Source organism: Gracilinanus agilis, chromosome 3, assembly GCF_016433145.1.
Source record: "Gracilinanus agilis isolate LMUSP501 chromosome 3, AgileGrace, whole genome shotgun sequence".
In the NCBI taxonomy this organism is placed as follows: domain Eukaryota; kingdom Metazoa; phylum Chordata; class Mammalia; order Didelphimorphia; family Didelphidae; genus Gracilinanus; species Gracilinanus agilis.
This window is the reverse complement of record NC_058132.1, coordinates 91,815,104-91,840,757: the sequence shown is the minus strand read 5'-3', so window position 1 is coordinate 91,840,757 and position 25,654 is coordinate 91,815,104. Positions and strand designations below refer to the sequence as shown.

At 46.4% G+C, this 25,654-nt stretch overlaps 3 protein-coding genes across 3 annotated transcripts in view; 2 read left to right on the top strand and 1 right to left on the bottom strand.

The window, feature by feature from the left end:
* RNF121 (ring finger protein 121) overlaps nt 1-1,975 on the bottom strand; it is a 109,347-nt gene extending 107,372 nt beyond the window's left edge. Inside the window, exon 1 of the mRNA XM_044668905.1 lies at nt 1,934-1,975. Within this exon, the coding sequence (XP_044524840.1) occupies nt 1,934-1,975 (42 nt within the window). The remainder of the gene's footprint in view (nt 1-1,933) is intronic.
* A 2,338-nt stretch (nt 1,976-4,313) lies between these two features.
* Nucleotides 4,314-22,189, top strand: XNDC1N (XRCC1 N-terminal domain containing 1, N-terminal like). The gene is made up of 9 exons (XM_044665971.1): nt 4,314-4,373; nt 5,504-5,645; nt 6,831-6,986; nt 8,230-8,396; nt 10,747-10,832; nt 11,901-12,073; nt 13,457-13,553; nt 14,081-14,208; nt 20,717-22,189. Exons 1-9 carry the CDS (start codon nt 4,329-4,331, stop codon nt 20,989-20,991), a joined length of 1,269 nt encoding a protein of 422 aa, XP_044521906.1. The 5' UTR covers nt 4,314-4,328; the 3' UTR covers nt 20,992-22,189.
* A 356-nt stretch (nt 22,190-22,545) lies between these two features.
* LOC123238767 (short transient receptor potential channel 2-like) overlaps nt 22,546-25,654 on the top strand; it is a 23,154-nt gene continuing 20,045 nt past the window's right edge. The window contains exons 1-2 of the mRNA XM_044665970.1: nt 22,546-22,666; nt 23,993-24,718. Of these exons, the coding sequence (XP_044521905.1) occupies nt 22,652-22,666; nt 23,993-24,718 (741 nt within the window). The 5' untranslated portion in view covers nt 22,546-22,651. The remainder of the gene's footprint in view (nt 22,667-23,992; nt 24,719-25,654) is intronic.

Here is a 25,654-nt window from a genome sequence, read left to right as displayed (position 1 = left end):
GTTACAAAAATTCAAAGGAGAGAATATCCAGAAGCATAAGAGTGTACAGTGTGAGGTGGTTCAGGAGAGATCAAGAGGTCACTGGACTTGGAAATTTAGAGGTCATTGGGAGCTTTGGTGAAGGCAGTTACTGTGGAGTGATGAACTGTTTGCTAAGAAGCTTATTCAGGAAGGGTTGAAGGAGTAGGAGGTGAGGAAGTATCTTAAAGGATTATATATCCTTTTTGAGAAAGGGAAGAGATAGCCTGAGGGGATGGTAGTGTCTAATGAGGTTATTTTTGTTTTTAATGGATGGGAAGTTCTGTGCCATTTTGTAGACTACAGGGATGGAACCAGCCCATTGGAAGAGATCAAAGATTAGAGGTAGAGATTGATTATGAGGACAGTTTGCTCCCATCTCTCACACTTAAACCTATACTTTGAATAACTCTGTTCCTCTCCCCACCTGCCAGCCCTGTATGCCCTGATCCATTTCCTATATTCTCCCCCTGCCCCATGTTACAAATCAACACCCCCTCTCCCCACTGACATGCTCTATAACCTTATATCCATTACATTGTATGTCCTCATTGTTAAGTTGTTTATTTGTATCTGACACTGTGAGCCCATTTGTGGGGTTTTCTTGGCAAAAAATATTATTGGAGTAGTTAGCCATTTCCTTCTCCAGGGTCCCCATTTTACAGTTGAGGAAACTGAGGCAAACAGGGTGAAATGACATACCCAGGGTCACACAGATTGTGTGAGACTTGATTTGAACTCTGGTCTTCCTGATTCCAAGCCCAGCACTATCCACTGGGCCACCTAGCTGCACATTCTATGTTGTCTATCCCCTTTTATATAATAACCAGCCCTGCATGACCTACCCCATTGACCTTATCCCTTATTGAACATTCTTACAAATCTCTAAATGGCCCTTGCATACATATTGGATATCTTGACATATACATTCCCAAGAATCCACTCTACCTATTCCCCTTCCAGATCTCCTATATTGTGTGGGTGGGTGCACAGGCACATAGACCCCTGTATCCATAGGGAATACGTTCCAAGACCTACAATGGATGGCTGACAATACAGATATAAGCAAACACCTGTGGACCCAATATATGTGTTCTCTCTCTCTCCTGGCTCCTGCCCCTTTCTTGGGGCTCCACAGCCTCCCACCCCTGACAACAACAATGATAACAAAAACCCTTCAGAAAGTGAAAGAACCAGACCTTAGGAAACTGAGGAAAGGGAAAAGGGGGGGGGGCTACGTGTGTACTTAATGTGTCCCTTCAAATGTATGTATCCACATAGTAACCCAACATTCAGTATCCCCTATATCCACACGGTACTCCCCATTCCCCATTTTATACCCTAGGTCCTTTCCCCTGTATCCTCCCTCCACACTGCACATTTCCTCAGCTGTCTGCTCTTCCTCACACACTCATAACACCTGGGTTACCCATACCATCCATTACACACAGAAACACTGACTTTCCTTACATACATGCATCGCATCCCTCCCCCCCATATCCTCCCTGCATATACCTTTACACACACACACACACACACACACACACACACACACACACGCACGCACGCACACACACACGCCACTAATCCACTCTCCAAAACCTCACCTTCCCTTGTATCATTGGACCAGATGTCCCCCCTCTCCGTGCACACATTCCCCCACATCCCTGCTAGTCCAACACGCCACTGGCCTCATTCTCGGTATTCTCTTTGGCCACTGAATTTCCTGACCACACACATGCACACACTGTTATTATCCCTATATGCTCCACCCTTTGGGTAATACTATATTTTACTAATTACATGATAATACTTAATACTTATATTGAATTATATTTAATACTCTATTTTCCTTATTCACACTGAACTTTTATGGCCAGCCCTCATGCTCTGCCCCATCCGATTCATCCCTCACCTCACCCCTAACACCACCACACGCCATTCCTCGAACACCCATCTCCGGGACAAGGCCCAAACACGAACATTCCACCTCTTATGCAGCCGTACTATCAGCGTGCGCTTGGCCAACGCCCTCTCCTTCTCATTCTTTGATTTACCCAGCACACTCTTGCTCTCTAAACCTTAGAGAAGGAAAGTGACTGAATGGCTAATAAATGACTAGGCTAGGATTTGAACCCACAACTCCTATTTCTATCATACCTTAGAGCAGTGATTCCCAAAGTGGTTGCCACCGCTCCCTAGTGGGTGCTACAGCAATCCAGGGGAGCAATGATGGCCACACTTTTTTTTGTATTACATTCTATTCTGAGTTCAATAAATAGTTTCATAATTTCCAGGGGGCACTAAATCATATTTTTTCTGGAAAGGGTGGGTAGGCCAAAAAAGTTTGGGAACCACTGTGTACCATTTATAGAGCATTTATATAGTTCTAGAGCTTCTCAGTATATAAATGCTCTATAAATGGTACAGACTATAAGTGCTAAGTGCAAAGGAGAGAAAGTTATTTGAGTGATACAAGCAAAGGCTTCCTGGAAGAGAGAATTTGAAATAGGGTTTAAAAACTATGACTTTTGATTTAGTCGGTAGAAAGTGAACTAGGGCACATTCCAGGCAGAGGGCAAAGGCATAAATGGGGGAAAGCACAGGGTGCTCTAAGGACAGGAAAAAGATAGCCTGGCTGGAGCATGTGAATGTAGGGTGTAAGAAGGGGAGCAGTGGCAAATGTGACTGGAAAGGAAGGGAAGGACCAGCATCCAGAGAAGTTTGAATGTGAGGGCCAGGAGTCTGGATTTTATCCTCTAGGTAATGGGGAGCCATTGATTACTTTTGAGCAAGGGAAGAATATTAGGAAAGAATAATCCAGCAGCATGTACAGAATCATAACTCTCATTGTGATGGGACTTTGAGCTTTAGAAAATTATTTTCCTTACTTTGACCCAGTCAAGGGGCTAGAAACCAAGGTTCAGAGTCCATGATCATCTAAGGCAATGATGGGCAAACTACAGCCCGAGGGCCAGATGCAGCCCCCTAAAATGTTCTATCCATCCGCTAGACATTATTCCTAATCTGACCAATACAATGAGTAGGATACAAAACAATGAAACTTCAAAAGAGTTGCCTTAGAAACAGACTGACAGATGAGCATTTCCTTTCCTTTGGCCCCCTCTAAAAAGTTTGCCCATCACTGATCTAAGGAATAGCTCTAGGGTTGCTAATGATTTGCTAAATGCTTTTCTCATGGTAGTCCTACTGGGGAGGCAAGAAAATCTTCATTGGGGGCAGCTGGGTAGCTCAGTGGATTGAGAGCCAGGCCTAGAGATGGGAGGTCCTAGGTTCAAATCTGGCTTCAGACACTTCCCAGCTGTGTGACCCTGGGCAAGTCACTTGACCCCCATTGCCTACCCTTACCACTCTTCTGCCTTGGAGCCAATACACAGTATTGTAAGACAGAAGGTAAGGGTTTAAAAAAAGAGAGAGAGAGAGAGGGAGAATCTTCACTGTCCCCATTCTATAGTTAAGGAAATACAGCTTCAAAGAGCCTGAATACTTGCTCAGATTGCCCCCTACAAAGTAGATTGGAGGAAAAGACACTACAGGCCAAGAGGAAGTTAATGTGTTCCTTTATATTTATTCTCCATTTGTTTTTTGGTGTGCTTCTTTACTGGGCAAGACCAGACATTTCCTATGGAACAGAACAGACCTTTCATCCCAATGCTATTTCACTGCACCTAATCAGGGGTGGGCTGGCTGACTGTTTACAAATCGACCACTTGACAGTAGCTTCTTTCCTAGCAGATAAACAAACTCTTTCTCTGGACCTAGTTCCTCTCTTTTCTTGCTTTGCCCCACCCCACAGCCCCTCTCCATTTCTTTCTCCTCAAAAACATCATGTAAGGGGCAACTAAGTGACTCAATGGATAGAGAGCCAAGCCTGGAGACAGGAGGTCCTGGATTTAAATTTGGATCTCTCTGAGAGAATTAGGTCAAATAGAGGGTAACTAGATGGCCCAGATCACAGCCAGGCCTAGAGATGAGAGGTCCTAGGTTCAAATCTTGCCTCCAATATTTCTTAGCTGCGTGACCCTGGGCAAGTCACTTAACCCCCACTGCCTAGCCCTTACCACTCTTCTGTCTTGGAATCAATACATAGCATTAATTCTAAAGCAGAAGGTAAGGGTTTGGGCTTTGCCTGTTTTTTAATTTTTTAAAAATAATCATGTGCCTTTTTCTCCCAGAGCCTAAAGAGATCAAGAAAAAGCCAAGAGAGCCATCTTGGTGGCAGGGTTTGCATGCACCTGAGAGAAGGGGTTTGTGGCTGCCCTCTTTCTCTGACTGTTCCGTGCCTCCATATGGCTCCTGTGAAGATCAGCCACGTGGTATCATTCTCCTCTCAGGTAACAAGAGAAATTCAAGCAAGCAGAATGCCCCTGGGGAGGGAATGGGGCAGGATAATAGATGCAGCCCTTGGGGACTTCTGAGTCAGAGGGGGAGGTGTCCTTCTATCCTTGGGGAGTCCCAGGCATGATATGGGCTGTGATCTGAAAGAAGGGACGGAGCCTTCCTCTGGGAAAGCCTCCAGTTTCCTAGGAGACACGGTCCACATCCAAGGGTCTGTTTTCCCATCCCCTCCATTCTTAGGAAGAAGATGCCTGAACAGCCATTTGGTTGCCCTTTGTGACACTCTTCTCCCCAGGAATTGGGGATAGGCTGTATGGTGTGGTTAAAGGCATGCTAGACCTGCATTCAGGAGTTTGGGGGAAATCAGCTCCTAACACAAGTAGCCTGAAGAAAGCCAGGCTCAGTCTCTTCAGCTATAAAATAGGAATAGCAATACTCAGATTACCTATCTCATAGGATAATTGTGAGGAAAACACTTTATAAACCTTTACATGATCTGTAAGTGAGAATTATTATGACTGCTAATTATAAGGCAATTTTGGGGGGTCATATTAGTGAGAAGGAGTGTTATATTAAGTGGATAGAGAGCTGGCCTCAGTGTCAGGAAGATATGGGTACAAGTCCACCTGATACATACTGATTGTGTGATGGTTGGAGAGTCACCTAACCTCTCAGTGTCCCCCGTAACTTTCTAAGACTATAAATTACAAAGCAGGTATTGGTCTTCAGTGGTAGAGAATGCTTCTTATGGGGGTCACTGCACTGAGAAAGTCAGAGGTCCAGTCAAAAAAATGATCAGAGCAGGACCTTGGGGGAGTCAGAGATGGCAACAGTGGCCCTGAGCTGCCCCTAGGGAGTGGCAGAGCAGAGCCCCCATGGGAGCTCCCACTCTTGGATGGCATCGTTTCTGTCGTTTCTTCCATTGTCACCTACTCAGCTGCTCCTTCTCAGCTAGTCCTAGGTACAGTCAAGGAAATTAACTTCACTAGCTTTCCTTGGGATAAGAAATTGGGCTTTATTCTCAAGAGCATCATCCCCCGCCCCCTGCTTCTAGGAACCCCTTTCCCTCTGACTCAGCAAGGCCTCCCCTTGTTGACATCCCTTCTTTTGGTGCCTTCTGGCCCAGGACTCCAGGTACCCCGTGGAAAACCTGCTGGACCTAAATGAACCAATAAGGCCTTGGCTCAGCTCCCCTCGAGACCACAGTGGGCAGCTCAAGGTGGAACTGCAACTAGAACGGGCTGTGCCCATCAGTTACATTGATGTGGGTAAGGAAATGTAGCCAGGGCCTGGTGGCATAGGGCAGGAGAGGGGGGTGGCGAGGGCAGTAAAATCTACTCAGTTCCACTTCCAAGGAGGATTTATTTGATGGTTCTCACACTGCTTGGTCTCACAATCCCTTTTCACTCTTCAAAATTACTGTGGACACCTTAAAGAGTTTCCATGTATGTGGGTTACATCTGTCAGTATTTGCTATATGAGGAATTATAACATCTGAATGTTATATTATTATATAATATGTATTTATATGTTTTTATATATGTATAAAATATAAACTAAAAATAACATTACTAGGAAAACAATGTTGACCTTGCAGACACCTTGAAAAGGTCTCAGAGACTTCTAGAAGTCCCGAGACCATTTGGTTGTAAATTCTGAACAGCTGCCATGGGTAGAGTCGTTTCATGGTCAGGGAGAAACGTGGATAAAGAATACCAGGTCTGATGTGGCAGCCAGAGTCCTCATCCTCTGGAATCCCTCAGGGGCTTTGTGGTTTGAGGGGAGAATATCTGTTTCTGGGAAACCCCTAGTCTGAGAAGGGAGAACAGAGACTTGATTCCTGCCCTCAGGAATTTCACCTTCCCCAATCTGATCCAAGAGCTAGGCAATGGGTACAAAGAAAAAAGTGCCAGCTATGCCAGAGTATAGCCACGAGCTGCTGAAGGGAATGGGAGAAGAGAGGGGCTGTGTAAATTGAGAAGGCTACAATAGGAATTGCTCGAAATGAAAAAGCTTGTCAAGGAATCAGCAGAGGGGCAGCTAGATAGCACAGTGAAAGAGTGCCAGGCCTGGAGTCTAGATGACTTGAGTTCAAATTCAGCCTCAGATACTTCCTAGCTGTGTGACCCTGGGCAAGTCATTTAACTCTCATCGCCTGGCCTTTATCGCTCTTCCGCCTTAGGACCAATATGCAGTACTGATTCTAAGGCAGAAGGTAAAGGTTTTAAAAAAAAAAAGGAATTAGCAGAGACTTCTTTCTGGGCAAAGGGAGATGCCTTGGATGCTATTGAACCAAGCAGTAGTCACTAGGCAGAGCCAAGAGTTAGCCCTGTCTGCTAAGCAGCTGAATTCTAGCTTCCAGAGAGGACTCTTAGCAAGAGCCACCTGGCAGTTTAGATTCAAGTTCCCTCCCTCGGCCCATTGTGAGCCGGTCTGCCCCCTCTCGTCCCCAGGGAACTGCGGCTGCGCCTTCCTGCAAGTGGACGTGGGCCGCTCCTCCTGGCCCCCAGGCACGCCTTTTCTGACCCTGCTCCCCATGGCCACGCTGATGTCGCCCGCTGACTCCAAGATGGGGAAGAACCGAGCAGGGGTTCGCATGTTTAAAGATGGTAAAGAGGGAGGGGAGAGCCGAGGCATTGAGCAGAAGGACCGTGCGCTCCGGGGGAGTGGGTTGGGCTCTGTGGGTGCAGATTTATGGGGGCACTTTGAGGAGCTCGTCAGGTAGGATTCGGGACGCCCCGCTAGTTTATCTCGTGGCCACAGACGTGGGTGTGTGGATGTAAAGACGGTAACATCGGGGCCCCGGGAAATGAAGGGTTCACTATTAGATCACCGAGGGCAGTCTTGGGGATGTGGAAGGTCATGGATGTGCCGGGTGTTGGGTCTGTATTGGGGTGATAGATCTCTGCCACGTTGATCTGTGTCTGTGTGTGTCCAGTGGCTGTGATGGACCATGTTGTGGAAGGGGGATGTATAAAGACGTAGGTGGCTCTGTGGATTGAGAGCCAGGCCTAGAGATGGGAGGTCCTGGGTTCAAATCTGGCCTCACACACTTCCTGGGCAAGTCACTTGACCCCCATTGCCTAGCCCTTACTGCTCTTCTGCCTTGGAACCAATTCACAGCGTTGATTCTAAGACGGAAGGCACGGCTTTAAAAACAAAATGATGCCGTGGCTGGTGTGTGGCAGGAGAGGGCAGAGATGCAAGGTCCGAGTCTCGAGCTCAGGGGCTGTGTCAGTCTGGTCCTGGCGTTTGGCTCCTAGTAGGCGCTTGTTAATTGATCCGTTAGACCCAGAGTCGTTGCGACCTAGCGAAGGCCCTGCCGTTGAAGGGTGCCCAGGGTCCTTTATAAGTAGCTCACGAGGGAGGCGGCGGCTGCCGCTGGGGGCAGGAGGTGGGCCTGGTGGGGCCTGGATGGGAAGGAAGCCAGGAAGGGAGGTGAGGCCCTGCCTTTCTTGTGGCTACAGAAGAGCAAGGCCAGACCCTTAGCGCCAATCCCTGAGCGAGAATAAGAGCAGGCAGGTGCTTCTTTCCTATCTCCTCTGTCGCTTCTGTCCTTTCTCCTCTTTTCCATCTGCTCATTTTCTTCTTCCTTCTCTTTCCTCTGGCTAGATTTCCTTCCTCTGTCTAATTCTCTTCCTGTTCCCTCCCAGATCCTCATTTCTTTTCCTGCCACCTTCTTTCCGTTCTCCTTCGTGTCCCCCACCTCCTTCCTTAACTCGTCTGTCTTCCCTTTCTTTCTCTTATCTTCCTCTTCCTGCCATTTGCTTCCTCCCCTGCCTTCTCATCCTCTCTTCCTTCATTTTCTTTCCTTTGGGACCTCATTCATTCCTTCTCCTTGCAATTCTTCAGGGGATTTTCTGGCCTCAGCAGCAAGCGAGAGCTGGGATAGGCTTCGAGTGACTTGCAGCCAGCCCTTCAACCGTCAACAGTCCTTTGGCCTCATGTTCCTGCGGGTACGCTCCCTGCTGGAGCCCAGAGAGGAGCCTGAGAGTTCTCAAGCCCCTGACCAGAGCCAGGTGCGTCAGAATTTAAAGGAGCCCCCCGGAACAGCCCACGTGCTTCCCCCTCTTCCTTCACCAGTACTGGGAGATGGGGAACTGATTAGAAATCAGGATGAGGAGAGTCAGAACCACATACATAAACATGCATATTCTTACATATCTATATGTTGTGTACAAATCTATACAAAATTAGAGGCAGCCATCACACTTTTATCAAATGTGTGCCTACTTTATGTTAAGAACTTAATTCCTCACATTTATATAATGCCTGGAAGCTTGTACAAAAAAAGATACATAATTAAAGTATTCTTCCTGGGAGGAAGTAGCTTCTAATGCTATACGCCATTTTCCAGAATAGAAAATCAAGAGTATTATAGGTGAAGTATTTTGCCATGTTCACACATCTGGTAGTTGTCTAAGGTGAAATTTGAACCCAGATCTCTTAATTCCAAGTTCAACACTTTCTTCTGTGCTGTGATACAAACACTCTTTAAAAAAAATCTTTCTTTTCATTGTGACTAAACTTTATATCTCTCATAGATTCTTTTTTATTTTTATTTTCTGTCTTAGAATCAATACTAAATATGTGTTCCAAGACAAAAAAATGGCAAAGGCTAGGCAGCGGGGGTTAAGTGACTTGCCCAAGGTCATACAGCTAAGAAGTGTCTGATATCAAATTTGAACCCAGGCCCTTCCATCTTGAGGCCCAACTGTCTATCTATTGAGCCACCTAGCTTCCCTTGCCCATAGATTCTTAACACAAGACATAATGTACATTGGTTAATTATAAATGCTCCATGAAGCAGTTAGGTGGCTGGGTGAATTAAGAGCCAGGCCTAGAGATGGGCGGTCCTGGATTGAAATAAGTCCTCAGATACTTCATAGCTATGTGACCCTGGACTAGTCACTTAGCCCCCATTACCTAGTCCTTATTGCTCTTCTGTCTTGGGACCAATACATGGTATTGATTTTAAGACAGAAGGTAAGAGTTTAAGAAAATAAAATAAGTCCTCCATAAGCACAAATACATAGACAAAAAGTTATATTGTGCAATTTTAGTAAAGACTAAAAATTAGTTTGATAGGAATTAGATTTAGGGCAACTAAACCACTATAAGTCCCAAATAAATGCATGACCTAAATATAGAAGTCACATCATTAAAAAAATAATTAGAGGGGGGCAGCTGGTTAGCTCAATGGATTGAGATCCAGGCCTAGAGATGGGAGGTCCTGGGTTCAAATCTGGCCTCAGTCACTTCCTTGCTATGTGGCCCTGGGCAAGTCACTTGACCCCTCTTGCCTAGCCCTTACCACTCTTCTGCCTTAGAACCAATACACAGTATTGACTCTAAGACAAAAAGGTAAGGGTTTATTTAAAAAAACAACAACAATTGTAGGAGAATGAAATAAAACAATGGCTAGGGAATAATTCTTAACAAAGGGTAGACAAAATCATCAACTTCAGTTTCATGAATTTAAGAAACTGAAGTTGAGAAGTAGTTGAGAAAAAATATTTGTAGCAAATATCTCTGATCAAGTAAGAAAATTGCAAATTAAAATAACTGGTTTCATCTGAAACTCATCAGATTAACCAAGATAACCAATGCTGGAGTGCCTGTGGGAAGAGAATAATTTGAAATTATTTCATCACTTTCTGTAATAGCAAATAGCTAGACAGAAAGTGGGCACCCAGTGATTGGAGAATGGCTAAGTGAATTAATGGAGTGTGAATATAATGTAATGTCACTGTATTATAAGAAATGATGACATGAAAGATCCATAGAAACTTGGAAAGACCTGTGAACTGATGTGGAATGAAGTTAGCAGGAGCAGGGCGGTAGTTTATACAATGGCATTAGTGTAAAAGAAAGCAGTGGTGAAGCATTGGACTTCAGAGCCCTCCGGCAAAGCCTGCCTCTCCCCCTAACCCTCATGGAGCCCGTATTTTCAGGCATGGCTAATGGGCCAATTTGTTTTGCTTGACTACTTATTTGGCATGAGAGAAGATTTAGGAGGAAAGAACAGGATCACTATGAAATGATGGCATAAAAAGACAAGAACATCAATTAAACATTTAAATGGAGGCATCGGAGAAATTCAAGAGAGCAAGAACTTATTTCCAGACAAGGCGATGCGCCCTAAGCTGGGTGTTGAAGGAAGGAAAAGATTTCAACAGGCAGACATGGGTAGGTTCCAGTCCAGGCTCATAAAAAATAATATAGCAATCCTCAGTTGGCTATAAATGCAATCACAGATACCAATGAAAAGATACCTGCAAAATGAGGAGAGGACTGGTGAGCTGAGGGTGGCCAATGGGGGCCCCCTGGTGGTGATCACATGTATTTCATGGTTCAATTTCATTCAAGGTGGAGCCCTCCAGCCAAGAGTCTCAAGCCAGCCCTTGGCTTGACAGCCCTGCCATCCGGAGGACATTCTTCCCAGATCCACAGCCGTATGTAGCTCCAGGGGAAAGGGAGAATGCACTGAGGGGAGGCTCCTTCACTGTGATGTCTCCAGTGGAGTTTGCTGTTCCCCGGAGTCTCTTACCCCATATTTCATTAGAGACAGAGAGGTCTTAGCTTGCAAACTGTCCTGAGGAAAGGTGTTTGAAGAGCAGGCCTGGGGCCTGTTCCCATTCCTTTTTCCCCTTCTCTAACCTCCTACATTCCTCCTAACCCTAAAGTTGACCTAGTCCATCTTCCTAACAGTGATGAGGGGATGGGGGGCCTTGCTTGGGATCCGCACTGTGGGGCAGGCTTCTTTGCTGCTGCCTCACCCTCCTGATACCCATAACATCTCTGCAGAAGGACAGACCCCTCCCAGATCCAGCCTTTCCGGTTCTCAGTCTGATATAGGCCCTCAAAGGCACTATTTCATCTTATGAACGTACCTGGTCCCCTCCCTTCATGGTCCCTCAATTTGACATGGACATAAACTGTCACCTGCTCCCCCATCTAAAATAGACTCAACTTTCAGAGGCATCAGTCTGACACATGTGGAGATTAAAATTAATATACAAAATAATATATTTCTAACTATACACACAGATATCTTAAATACAGAGACGGAAGGGACCTCAGGGCTCATCTAAGCCAAGCCCATTTTGCAAATGAGAACACAGGCCCAAGAAGGTTATTTTTCCAAGGTCATACAAGTAGTAATTATCACAGTAGCTGATTCTTGACCATTTGGCTATATGTGTGATATTGGTGACATTCCAGGCCAGGATCTGTGTGTCTGTACCAGAGAGAGAATTTTTGGGAGGGAAATCTGTATATGTATTAGTCTAGGTACTCTCCAGAGCCCCTTGTGACCTGTGTATCTCTGTTAGTTAGTGTATCTCCAGAGTCAAGGCTCAGGACTTAGACTAGAAGCTTCTAAAAACAGATCAGATTGTTTACTTTGCCTGGTGTCTTTCCCAGTCCAGGGAAGAATATGTAGTTCTGGTAACCATAGAAAGGGCATTTGGTCTTATGCTTATAACTGAGCGCACTGCCAAGTTCTGTCTCTGTCCATCCAGGAGCTTGGAGCAGGTGACTGAGCTCAGGAGTCGCCTGCAGCAGCTACAGCCTGGGGCTTTAGGACGCTCAGCTCACATGGTGCTTTCTGCTGCCTGCCGGGCCCTTCCATCTACCTCAAAGAGCCGTAGGTGCCACCAAGGAGAAACATCCCCCAACCCTACAGCCAGCTCAGGTTAGACTACTCTTTGAATGTTTCACCCTTGGTTCCCAGCCCCCTACTCTTCTTGGCATTTGTTGTCTTTATACAACATGCCTGTCCTCCCACTCCCCAGTGCCAGGGCAGGCCTGTAAACAAGGCTTCAGGTGGAAAAAATAAAGGCTAGGAAGTGGAATGGTCTGTTTTCACTGAAGAAAGGAGAAAAAGAAATGAATTAATATTCCTCAGGAAGAAACGAGGCAGGGAAATCATTTATGCTTTTTTTTCAAATGAAAAGGAACAATTTATAATTTTGGAGGGAGAAATAAGGAAAGAGATGGTATTATATGCCTATCTCATGTCCCTTATGACTTCACTGAGTACCCCGTGTTCACCCCATGATCTCATTGTGGGTGTTTGTGGTGTCCTGCCTCCCATCCAAACCCCCTTAGAAAAATAAGTACTAATGGTGAGTGAGCTTTTGGATACCCAGGCCTTGAGTAACAACTGTCTTTTTGGAGTAGTTTATATTTTGTTTCTAGAGCATTTGAATATATTGTCCTGCCTGCCCCTCACAACAACCCAATCAATTAGGTACCTTAGGTATAATTATTAGCTCAATTTTACAGATGAGGATGGCATAGTGGATAAAGTACTGGATCTGAAGCCAAGGAAGACTCTTAAGTTCAAATTTGGCCTCAGACATTTACTAGTTGTGTGATCCTGGGCAAGTCACTTAACCCTCTTTGTCTCAGTTTCCTCATCTAAAAGATGTTCAATTTCTTTTGCTGTAGCTCTGAGCTCACCAAACAATCCCCTATATACTGAGCAGAGGCTTCGCTTCCTTCATCTGTAAAAAGGAATTAATAAAAGATTTGGTTGTGGAAATCAGATAACATCCATTAAATCATTTGATCTTTGTAATAACCCTGTGAGGGAGGTGGGGCAGGTCTTATTATTCCCACTTTATAAATGGCAAAACTAAGGTTCATAGAAGCCAAATAATTTTCTCAAGAAGTGGCATATCTGGAATTTGAACTCTTCTAGGTTAGTACTCTTTCCACTGTAATTCACTGCCTCTTTAAAGCAGTTTGAAAAAAAACAATGGCCCAAAATGGAATGGAACACCTCCAGAGAGTGAGTTTCCAATCACTTGTTAGAACTAGTTAAAATTAGGCTGGCATTAATAAGAACTATTATAGAGATGGCATTCCCACTTTAGGTAAGGTTGTACTGTATTTTTGGAACAGATCTATAATTTCATTGATTGTCCTAGATCCAGTTTGAAGACCTATGATTGTATAAAGAGGACTCTGATGTACTGGTATATGATTCTGAACGTAAATGCTGTACAGATGTGAGATGTTGTCATTAGTGATGATGACGATGATGATGGTGACTATGATCTTGGGCTGACAGATGTCCCTGAGGCCGAGGAGCAGGGGTCATTGGAGCAGAACTCAAAGAATGAATCAAGTAGAACAAAGAGACAGAAACTACAAAACTCAGGGAGAAGGTAACTGAGAAACCCCAAAGCACTTCCCCTCGGCTTCCTCATCACTGCCCCCCTCAGCCACCAACTTGTCCTTCTCGAAGGACATTTCTTCACCTCCATGACCCTCTCCCTCATGTCCTCCCGATGACCGTTTGCTTAGAGGCCGGCATATTCTGGGGTCTCAGCGGGCTACCAGCCGCTGCTGCGATTGCTGAGGTGAATGGGCAGCACCAGCATTCACAGAAACTGGGGCCGTTCCTATTCTTTCTCTTCTGGGAACTTCAGGTCAGTGGAGGGCTGTATAGCCCTGCCCAGAGAGTGAAATCTCTCACACACACCCCCTCCCCCTCCCTCGGAGCAGCAGGTCCTACTGACAAGTCTAGTGTTGCCAAAGTGTGCCCAACAAAAGGGCCTTTCTATGGAAGCTTGCAAGGCCATGAATGGATGGTGAGTCCTGAGAGCAGCGATTATCCCATCAGAGCCTTGACTGTCCCACTTCAGTCTTTGTGTCTAGTAATGCTGCCACCCTACGTTGTTTTGTCCTATAGGTCTCCAGTCGCCTCACGTCCACGGCAACACAGGAAGGTGAGGCCGGCACGGCAGCCTCCCCAGCCCCCCCAGCCACAGACCAGTAGTGACCATGGTCAGGAGAGTGGCCGGTGCCCCATCTGTGCAGGTGAGGGAAGCATGACAATGACACTGCCACTTCCTCTTACACAGAGGAGCTCTGGACTGTCCCAGGCCAGAGCCACACAACCAGCCTGGCTGAGTCACTGTTGCTGTGACTCTCTTGGAGTTTGGTAGGACAGTCGTGATTTGGTTCCTCTTTTCCTTCTCCTTCCTCCCTCCCACCCCTCCCCTCTGCCCCTCACCCCTACCCCGTCTTGTCTCCCCCTTCATTGGATTCTCCAATAGCCTAATCCAGTTATGGCAGTGCAGGAGAGGGATCCTAGGAGTGTCATTATTGTTGGATAAATTAATTAAAATGCATTTGTATTTTTTACAAGTGTTTTCAAGTACCTTCTATGTGTCAGATACCATGCTAGGCATTAGAGAAACAAATGCAAAAGTAGAGGGGGGATAGTAGATGGTTGGGGGGAACATGTGACTCTTCTCCTAAAATCCAGCCACCATTTCTGTGTTCCATAATGGAGCACTGATGTTGGAGTCCAAAGACCTGAGTCCAAATCCCAACTCTGAATTTCTTAGCCATGAGAATGACTGAATGGCTTCTGCTCTCAGAGCCCCATTTCTCATCTTTAAGATGGCACCAGTAGCTTCACTGCTTCTTCACAGGATGGATATGAAAAACTAATTTGGTAAACCTTGAAGCACTAAAGAAATAAGAGTTTAGGTTTGTTTTTTCATTTATTCAACAAACATTTTTTACATATCTCCTGTTTACAAGGAACTGCACTGAGAGCTGGAGGGATACAAAGATAATAGACAAAACTGCCTTTAAGAAGCTTTCCATTTAGTAAAGGGAGCTCACACGTGGACCCACAGAAAGGTAACATAGAAGTGAATGAGAAGTGTAGAGACTGCTTAGGTGGCCGACTGGGAGGAAGAAGAGGAGGAGGAGAAGAAGTCAGTTCTCATTATCTGTCTCTCATGTTAGAAACTCAGGTTTCTTAGACTTGCATCATTTCCTCATCTCCCAGGGCCCTCAGAGCATCCCTTCCACCTCTGCCGCCTTCTCTCTCTTTTCTCTTTAGCCATCCTAATGCAGATCTTCATTCCCCCTCTCTGGACTATTGTCACAACCTCCCAGTGTCTCCCCACCTCCACCGTCCCTACTTCCAGCCATGTTTCCTTAGGATAGAGCATGTCATTCCTCTGCTCAGAAGTCCCTCATGGTTCCCTGTGGCCTATGGAATAAAGACCATGTGGCATTTGGACCCTCCATCCTCGCCTCTCCTCCCTATGCACCCGCCAGCCTGGACTTACTCTGGTCCTCCTCCACTGTCCTATCTCCTGGTCTTTGTCAGCACTTCAAGTCTGGGTTGCCCATGCAGCAGAGGCACACAGGGTTCACTGAAATCCAAATGGTATGACCATTTAAAACATAATTTAGATAGGTCAGAAGTAGGGTGGACAGAATAGCATTTGCATATTTTAAAATGTTCCTCATGTGAGGAGATCTGGGACCCAGAGGAGTGGCACCAGATGAAGAATATGTCTCGGCAGAGACGGAAACAGAAGCAATGTTGTTATAAGAGTGTTCTAGGATGACTTGGCTTGAAAGAGAAAACAGATGGGCAGCGAGGTGGCTCAGTAGATAGAGAGTTAAGCCTGGAGGCAGGAGGTCCTGGGTTCAAATCTGGCCTCAGACATTTCCTACTGTCTGACCATGGGCAAGTCACTTGACCCCAATCGCCTAGACATTACCACTCATGCCTTGAAATTGATAATTAGTATCAATTCTATAACAGAAGATAAAGACTTAAGAGAGAGAATAGATGGAGAGTTTAAGAGACAGATCACAAGTCCAGCATGGAGGCAGGATAGAACCAAGATGGAGGACTTTGCTCATCAATAAATCAGTTGGAACACTTTGTTGAAAGCAGAGTGGCTCAGGATTTCTTGATTTAATGGATTCTCACCAACATGGAAGAAGTAGCTGTTGACGCAGATGTCATTGGCATCTTGGCAAGAAGTGACTGCTCCATTTTAAGTTTGGGGTAGAAGAGAAGAAAGCTAGGCAGAGTCTAACATGCACCATAGATTTTTTTAAACCCCTACCTTCCTTTTTTTTTTTTAACCCTCATACTGTGTATTGGTTCTAAGGCATAAGAGTGGTAAGGGCTAGGCAAGATGTGTCAAATGACTTGCCCAGGGTCACACAGCAAGGAAGTGTCTGAATCCAGATTTGAACCCAGGACCTCCCATCTCTAGGCCTGACTTTCAATCCACTGAGCCACCTCACTTCTCCCACCATAGATTTTTGAAGAGTAGCTGTCCAAGGGGTCAGAAAAGGGATTTGCAGGATCCCATGCCCTGTTAAGTAAACCAACCTCTATTAAGTAACAGGCATTGTGCGGAGCATAGCAAATGCAAAGAAAGACAAAAACAGTCCTGGTGCATAAGGATTGTGTGTTTTAATAGGGGAGACAATATGAAAATAACTAAGAACATCACAATAATAAATAGCATTGCTGTAACACTTAACTATATGCCTGGCATGGTGGTAGGTACTTTATACACATTATCTCATGTTTATTCTTACAACAATCCTAAGTGGTGCAAGATATATATAGACTAAGTGAAAGGCAGTCTGAGAAGAGAAGGCACTAGAAGCTGGGGAGGCCTAGGAATTTGAATTCTACAGAGGTAGTTAACCCATGAAGGGTGGGAGTGTTCAAGAATGAAATGCTGGAGGTATAAAGAAAAATATTTCGGAGGAGGAGGAAAAGGATGAGTTGGCTAAAGAGAGTGATGTGGATGCACAGGAAACTCCCCATCCAGCTCAGATTTTTAAAAAGAATACAGAAAATGGAACCAAGACCAATAAGAAACGTGATTCAGTCCCATAAGAGTAGCATTAGAGGTGCTTTAGTTCTGGTGGGCCAAGCCCAGTAAGGAAAGCTTAGGACAGCAGGAGGGTTTGGTTGTTCAAACATTTTATGACATTTTGGAAAAGGAGTTTCAGAAACAGAATTGAGCTCTGGTGTGGGGTGGCTGAAATGGTGAATGACTATTGCCAAGCAAGTAGTTTTCCAACATTTTATTTGATCTGACTTGCCCTTCCCTTCCAAAAAGAGTGATCTTTGGACAACAGAGGTTTAGAACATGTGTGACGAATAGGGAGTGGTAGATAGATAGCCAAGATAAATTAGGAGATAAGAAGAGAACTCTAATCACCCTCCATGAATTTATGCTGTCTGGGCCCAGGTGAACTGTGCCCCTGGGGTAGTAAAAGAGAAAGCAGATAGTGTTGTTTGTTAAATCCCTGCCAGTGACTTTTGAAGGATCAAAGAGAACAGGAGAAGAAATAAGTGGAGAACTGGAGGAGAGCAGATATCCTGAGTCTCAAAAGCAGAAAGAGTCAAATCTACAAACAATAGCTAGGTGAGCTTGACTTCAGTTCCTTACAGAGTTCTAGACATTAAGTTGATGAGTTGTGAACATCTAGGAAAGTGATGTCCAAGATCCAGCATGACTTCAAGGACATACACCATGCCATGGGCCTTTCATTTCCATTTTTCTAACATTCATTAATTATTAAGTTCATACTAGGCACTGGGGTTACCAAAACAAAAACAGTCTCTGCCCTTAAGAAGCTCAAATTTTATCTAGAAAATAATGCGTCCATTTGGGTAAATACAAAATATGTACAAAGTGAATTTGGAGGTCAAGATTCTACAGCTAGAGGTGGGAGCAAATCAGGAAAGGCCTTACAGAGGGGTTGAGGCACTTGAAATGAGCCTGGAAAGAAGATGAAGGTTTCAGGCCTGAAAATCATCCAAACAGAAACCCAGGGTGGGAAGGGGGAGTGAGATATATGGAAAAGAGTGAGTCAATTTGGCCAAGCCATAGAATACTTGAAGAGAAAAATAAGTCTAGAAATGCATAAAAGAGTAGTTTTGGTTTTGTTTTTCATTCTGGAGGATCATAGCTTTTTAAGCTGAGCCCTGACAAGATCAGATTTGAGCTGTGCCATGAAGGAAATGAACATTTTTGACACCAATTAGGAACCTGTAAAAATAATGTAGAAGAAAGGCAATAAGGGCCTGCACTAGAGTGGTTGTGGCATGAGTATACCCAATGGGGGAGACTGAGAGAGATGCAATGGAGACAGAATCAACAAGATTTAACAACACCAAGAAAGTGAGGAGGTAAGGGTGACTCTGAAATAGATCAGGGGAATGTTGTAGGTATAATTTACCTAGATTTCATTGAAACAGTCGATAATGTTTCTTACAATTCTTATCTCAAATTGCAATGGTCTAATTGAGGATATAGGACCCTGACCTCCTTCCTGGAGGTCTCCAAGTAGAGGTCCAACAGCTAACTGTTAAGTACATTCAGGTATGTGTTGGACTATGTGGCCTCAGAAGTCAAGAGTCTGTGAAAGGTCATTGAAGTGTTCTTTCATCCTTTCAGTTAGTCGTGATCTTCCCCCCTTAAATCTCAAGTACCAGTTTGTACCTTTCTGACGCATTTCTCTCAGTATGTCCCCAAACCCACCCCTTTCTAAAATGTCCCTGTTTCTGTGGAAAAAACAACCACCACAAACACCACTCTTAATTTGCTCAGCATTATTCTCAACTGGAGTATCCAGATATGTGTCTAGTTTTGCCATTGCTTCCCTGCTCCACTCCTAGAGTAATTTTTCTCAAGCATAGATCTGACCAGGTCATTCCTCTACTTAATAAACTTCAGTGGTTCCCCATTGCCTCTGGGGTAAACTATAATCTCCTCTACTTAGCTTTTTTTTTTTTTTTTTTTTTTTTTTTTTTTTTAAACCCTTGTACTTAGGTGTATTGTCTCATAGGTGGAAGATTGGTAAGGGTGGGCAATGGGGGTCAAGTGACTTGCCCAGGGTCACACAGCTGGGAAGTGGCTGAGGCCGGGTTTGAACCTAGGACCTCCTGTCTCTAGGCCTGACTCTCACTCCACTGAGCTACCCAGCTGCCCCCCTCCTCTACTTAGCTTTTAAAAAGTTCTTCACAATATGGCCCCAGGCTACCTTTCTGGTAGTGCCTCTCCTTCCCAATCTCCACTGTCCACCCAAACTAGCATTCTCTCTGTTCTTTGCTCTCGGCACTTCAGAGCCCATGCCTTTGCACACCTGGCACTCCCTCCTCACTTCTGCTTTACATTCTGCCAGGTGCATTTCTTCCCTGTGTAACGCATGGACCTACTGTCTCCCCTGTCCAGAGGGTCTTTGAGGGAAGGACTTTTTTGCTTTTTGTGTCTGTATTCCTAGCACTTAGGCCAGTGCCTGGCACGTAGTTGGTTCCTAATAAATATTTGTCAGCTGATTGACTGTATTGCAGATTCCTCTTTATGAATTTTACTCTCTGAGGGTCAGAACTAGGTCTTCTCTAAACTATTGTTCCCGGCCCTCCAGCAGATGGCTCTGTTTGTTGACTGATCAGGGAATGCTTCACTGAAGAGATGTGGCATCATGGTGTATGTTTGCTTTAGACGTGGTACCTTCTAGCTCTATGGTCTTGGGCGAATCCCTTAAGTTCCCTAAGCCTGTGTCTTCATCAAGAAAAATGAATTATATAGCATCTCTCACAAGATGGTTCTGAGGCTCAAATGAGATAAATTATGTAAAATGTTCCACAAGCCTTAAGGGGCTATTTAAGATTGGGCTGCTATTCTCATGATGGCAAAAATGGCATTTGAGCTAGACGTGAAGGGCGGGGGTACAGTTTCAGAGATGAGGAGGAGGGCAAGATAATTCCCTGTGCTTGCTTTGTGGTCACGGCTCCTTACTGGATGATATATAGGGGAAACATGGTCCCTGCCTCCAAGGAATTTGAATTTAGGCTCAAGAGGCAAGCCCAGCAAAGGTGCAGCAAATGGCTTTAATCCATCCAGGCCAGTTGGGGAAGGGGTGATACATAGTCATAGTGCTCAAGTCTCCTAGGAAAGGAAAATATCTCAATCTGGGCTTAGTGGTGGGAAACTTCCTTGAGGAGAGGATGTCAGGAGCTGTGAGGATGGATCATCATGTAACTACTGAGCACTTGCTGTGTGTGAGTGAAGCTCCATGTTGGCCCAGGTGTTGGGGGAGTCAGAAGCAGAAGAAGAGGCCTGCCACTCATTGTGCCTGGGGAGATGATACAGCTGGGTTAGCTGAAGAGTGAGGCCGCATGGGATGGCTTGAGAGTCTCGGACTCAGAGTCCCAGCTTTTTCCAGAAGCAGCTGTCTCCCCTCAAGAGCCTCTTCCTTCCTCCATCCACAGGTTTACGCTTTGTATAGGTTTCATCAAAAGGTCTGGGGGGGTGGGGGGTGCAGCTGGGTAGCTCAGTGGATTGAGAGCCAGACCTAGAGATGGGAAGTCCTAGGTTCAAGTCTGGCCTCAGATACTTCCCAGCTCTTCTGCCTTGGAGCCAATACACAGTATTGATTCTAAGATGGAAGGTAAGGGTTTTATTTAAAAAAAAAAAAAAAAAAGGTCTCAGGCCATTTTATTCACTTCTCCACCTTTTCCTCTCTTCTTCCTCAGGGTCCTTCAGCTTTGAGGTCCTTCCCCTCCATGCTGCCACCTGTGGAGAGACCCCCCCACCTCAACAAGCCTCACCCTCCTCCTCTTCATCGTCCTCATTGTCTCCATTTTGGACTCAAGCCTCTCCGCACTCTGAGTCCTCTCCAGAGAGCTCACCACCCCCTGCCTGGGTGCAGTGTCCCATCTGCCAGTACCGCTTCCCAGCGAGGGAGGTGGCATGGCATGCCAGCAGGTGTGGGGAGCCTCCTGAGAACCCTTGGACGGGCCTGAACTAGACCTTCATGCCACGTGCTTTGACTTCCTGCCCACAGCCATCTTGCTAGACTCCAGGATGTGGAGGAAGAAGCTACAAGGAAGAGGCGGAGGGGGCTTGCGGCTAGGGGTCCCAGCCTCTCCCCACCCCCACCTTCGTTCCCCTGATGATTGTGAGAGAGCCTGAAATGGCAGAACCCAGGCTTGTAAGATTGCTGATAACATTGGCTCAGCTTCATTACTATTCCAGGTTGCCATGACAGCTGTTGCCAGGGCTCTCCGTTCCCTGCCAGCAGTCCTGCCTCTCTCCCAGGGATGTCAATTTAGACTAATAGATGAGCAGACCTGGGCTCTGGTGTTCAGCTTTGTGCCCCTCCCTTCTGATGGCAGAAAAGCCCCTCAGCCTTGCTCCAAATTTATTCAAGTAGCAACCAAGGCCAAGTGGAACCAAGGAATGATTGGGCGATCCAGCAGAGCCCTGGAATATTAACCCTGTGTTCCCCATGACAGGACCCTCTTGTCGCAAGGGAGGATGCAAGTGGTGATGATGCTTTTTATGTAAAAATCTCACATTTAACTCCAAGTCCTCTGGTGAGCTGGAAGCCAGAACAATTCCAGATGCCCCTTATTAATGGTCTGACTGTGACCCTGATAAGTTGGCAGATCTCTCCGGTTTCAGTTTGCTCCTTTATACCTGAGAGATTTTCATCTACACTCCTCACTACTTCAGGGTTTTTGCAGGTACCCAGCAAGTTTTTCAGTAATCCAAAAACTAATTTGTAAACAATGGGACAGTCGTCTCCATGGAGGAAGACTTCCTAGAAACAGCCTCCCTCTCCCTCTCACCCCCAAGGCCTAATGCAACCAGTGACTGAAGCCAATGGTGAGTCAGGAAGAATGATGAGAGTGGAGAGGCCACAAGGAGGACAGGGATCAAGGGCTGATGCAATGGGGAAACGGTTCAGATGGAGGGGCAGGGCTGTGCCCCAAGAAAGAGTTCCTTCCCTTCCCCCAGCCCAGAGAGATTGCCAGCTGGAACATCAAGCAGCACTGATGCCTCCAGGAAGGCCTGGAGGGGGAAGTCACATTCTTGGAGAGATAGCAAGATGGAGAGAGGACTTGGGACCATACTGGATGGGGACTGATTGAAAGCAGAACAAGAACCACTGATGGAAAGTACAGAGACAGAATTCAATCTAATAAAAGGAAAAACACATTGAAAATGGCATTTTGTTTTCCAAAAATGAAATGGACTACTTTGGAAGGTGTTGCATTCTCCATTCCTGGAGGTCTTCGGGTAGAAACTGAATGACCACTTGTCGAGGGAATTCTGTAGAATGGGTTTGGGTACAAGTTGGACTAAACAACCCCCAAGATCCCTTTCAATTATGAATTCTTTGATTCTAAGTAAGGGGAGGGTTTACAAAGAGAGAGTATATCAAGAGGCCCCAGCTAAACATTCTCCACAGTTGGGGTGATAGGATCTGCCTCCCCTCCACCCCAAATATGCTCTCTTACATGTGTTTGCTCTCTGTGTTCCCAAGGGGCGACGCAGGGGCAGAGGATGGGGAGCAGCTGGTCCTGGCAGGGGGCAGGGCCCCCGTGTAGGGCGGGGTCTGGGTGCATAAGAGTGCTGGGCATCCCAAAGGGAGCAAACAATAAGAAGACCAGGAGGGCATAGCCATGGATTCCCTCACGGTAAGGAGCCTCACCACTGCCCCCCTCCCTGCCTTCACTGAGGGCCTTACTAACCCTCCGAGGGGCACCTCTGCTTTCTCAGAGAGGGCCTGAGTTCAGCTTTGAGACCAGCCCTGAGAATATTTTGGTTGGAGGAGATTCAGGGACTCCATCTTTTCATTTTAGGCTTAGAGACAGTACGAGAAGCCCCAGGGCAAGAGGGAAGCCAGGCCTAGAAGTGTTTGGGTCCTGTGTCGGGGAAGGGGTTACTGGAGGGTTTGGGGAAAGGCCCAGGTGCTGAATCCCTGTTTATTTCAGTGGCAGGGAGGGGGTTCTGGACTAGAGGGCTCCAGGGGGTGGAGGAGCAGCTGGCAAGAAAAAACAACAGTGGAGGCAGGGAGTCTGGTTTCAACCTACAGTTACTTAACGCCTAGATCAGGGTCAGGCAGAGAGCATGCCTGGCCAAGGCTCACTCGGGGGGCTGCTGCCAGGATTTTCCTTTTAGCGTTGGAAGGGACCTGGGAGGTCAGAGCCTTGGAAGCCAGGAGTCTAGGTTCCCAATTCCTCCTATCAAGTAGCCATCAAGGGAAGGAACAGGTAGGCAACCCTGCCTCTCCTTGTTCATGAAACCCTTCTAAGATTCATCCTGGCTGTATCTGTCCCCTGCCACAAGGCCCTAAGCTAGGTTGGGTCAAGAGAGGTACAGAGGTACACCTAGAATTCCTGTTAGCAAGGGCCTGAGGCTGGTGGATCTCATGCTTGGGAGATAAGTCTCTGTTGGCTGTGCCGACGGGGTGCTTCCACTCCATGAAGTCTGGCATCAATGGCGGAAGGGAGGGTGGCACACAACCCTGGGCTGCCTAAGAAGGAAACGAGCAAGTCGCAGCCCTGGGTGGATCAGAATGGGTTCCTGCCTGTGTGTGGCCCTCGTACTTCCAGCCTGGATGAGATAAAACCTAGTCTTGGCAAAATAAATTTTTTTTTAATCCCCAAAAGGTACATAAGAAGATCTGAGCCCCAACTAGCCTCAGACCGTTCAAAAAATAAAACATGAGTTAAATCTTATTTATAGTTCATTGTGTTACTGCTTAGAGAGGGAAGTGGAAAAGACAAGGATGGCTCCTTTGGGAAAGGGGAGGATAGAAGACAAGAGCTTGGGAGGTGGTAATAGGAGTGGGTTGGAGTCACTGATGGGGGAAAGGAAGGAAAGAGTTCTTCAGTGCAGGAAAGAGGAGCTTTCAGAGTGAAGGGACTGTCAGGAGAAGAGTGGGCCTGAGGGATCTTTGGTGCAGGAGTAGGAGAATCAGATCAGAACTTCAGAACTCCTTGGCATCTCCTTCCCTCTAGCCCCAGCCCAACTGGAACGAGATCGTGAACCGGAAACTCCGCTTTCCTGCCCCGCTGCTCGGTGCTATTCAGGAGGGTCGACTGGGCCTGGTGCAGCAGCTGCTGGAAGCAGCAGGGACTGAGGCAAGTGGAGGTGGGGGAGGTGGGGGGCCGCAACGCCAGCTGGAGGAGGCAGAGGACCGCTCTTGGAGAGAAGCCTTGAACCTGGCCATCCGGCTGGGCCACGAAGCCATCACTGACGTCCTGTTGGCCCAGGTCAAATTTGATTTCCGGCAGATCCACGAGGCTCTTCTGGTGGCGGTGGACACAAACCAGCCCGCAGTAGTGCGCCGCCTTCTGGCCAGGCTGGATCGGGAGAAAGGCCGCAAGGTGGACACCAAGTCCTTCTCTCTGGCCTTCTTTGACTCGTCCATTGATGGGTCCCGTTTTGCCCCCGGGGTTACACCGCTCACCCTGGCCTGTCAGAAGGACTTGTATGAGATTGCCCAGCTGCTCATGAGTCAGGGCCACGCCATCGCCCGTCCCCATCCCATCTCCTGTGCTTGCTTGGAGTGTGGCAATGCCCGCCGCTATGACCTGCTCAAGTTCTCCCTCTCCCGGATTAACACCTACCGGGGCATCGCCAGCCGTGCCCACCTCTCCCTGGCCAGCGAAGATGCCATGCTGGCTGCCTTCCAGCTCAGCCGAGAGCTCAGGCGTCTGGCCCGCAAGGAGCCCGAGTTCAAGGTTAGACGCTTACCCCCGGGATAGAGCCAGAACCTGAGGCCCGCCGTCTGGGGTGGGAGGGAAAGGATCGGCCCCTGCCTTCAGGGAGCATCTGATCCAAGGGAGCCTGTGTGGGCAAGGCAGGGGGGGAGATCACCCCCATTCTGAAGAGGAGGTAACTAAGGCCCAAATACGGGATACTGAAGTCCCAGGATAGCACTCTCTTACACACACACACATATTTATTACATATACATATTATGTATAGACGTGCATAAGCACATATCATATATGTATATGATACAGGGGTCCCAGCTGAAGCTATTAAAGCTTTCAACCGCACTAAGACTTTTGGGGCACCCTGTATACATAGACTATAACATAATATCTGAAATCATAAATCCACACATATATATCATACAGAAATGTGCATTGTGTCTCCAGCTTATAAGAGCGTTCTGTGGACAGGATGATGGAGTACACGGATTTGTACCCACACGTGCACACACGTCTAGTTCTTCCACTATTTAGCACCCACATACCAGGTGCTTAAGAAATGCTTATTTCTGACTTGATTAGATTCTTCCATTGGACAACCCCTCAGATATGTAGATATCCTTATATAAAATGCTTCTCTTATTTACTTATTCATGTTTGCCAAACACATATAATAACACATTTCCATATAAGTTTTCCAAAGTTATATGATCCAAATTGTCTCCCTCCTCACTCCTGGAGCTGACCAACAATTCAGTCTGGGCTATACGTGTATTATCATGCAAAATACATTTCCCTAGTGTTCATTTTTGTAAGTGAAGAATCTTATTAAAACCAAAACCCCAAATCATATACCCCAAAAACAAGAGTTTTCATCCGCATTCTGACTTCCACAGTTCTTTCTCTGGAGATGGATAGTGTCAACATGGAATCTAGAAACCCCAAACTTGCAGCCTTTAC

What these genes read in the sequence shown, in the direction of transcription:
- XNDC1N (XM_044665971.1), top strand. Translation starts at nt 4,329, where the DNA reads ATGGCTCCTGTGAAGATCAGCCACGTGGTATCATTCTCCTCTCAG. An exon ending in CATCAGTTACATTGATGTGG is followed by an intron (nt 5,646 to 6,830) that starts GTAAGGAAATGT and finishes TCTCGTCCCCAG; the next exon opens with GGAACTGCGGCTGCGCCTTC. An exon ending in TTCTTCCCAGATCCACAGCC is followed by an intron (nt 10,833 to 11,900) that starts GTATGTAGCTCC and finishes CTGTCCATCCAG; the next exon opens with GAGCTTGGAGCAGGTGACTG.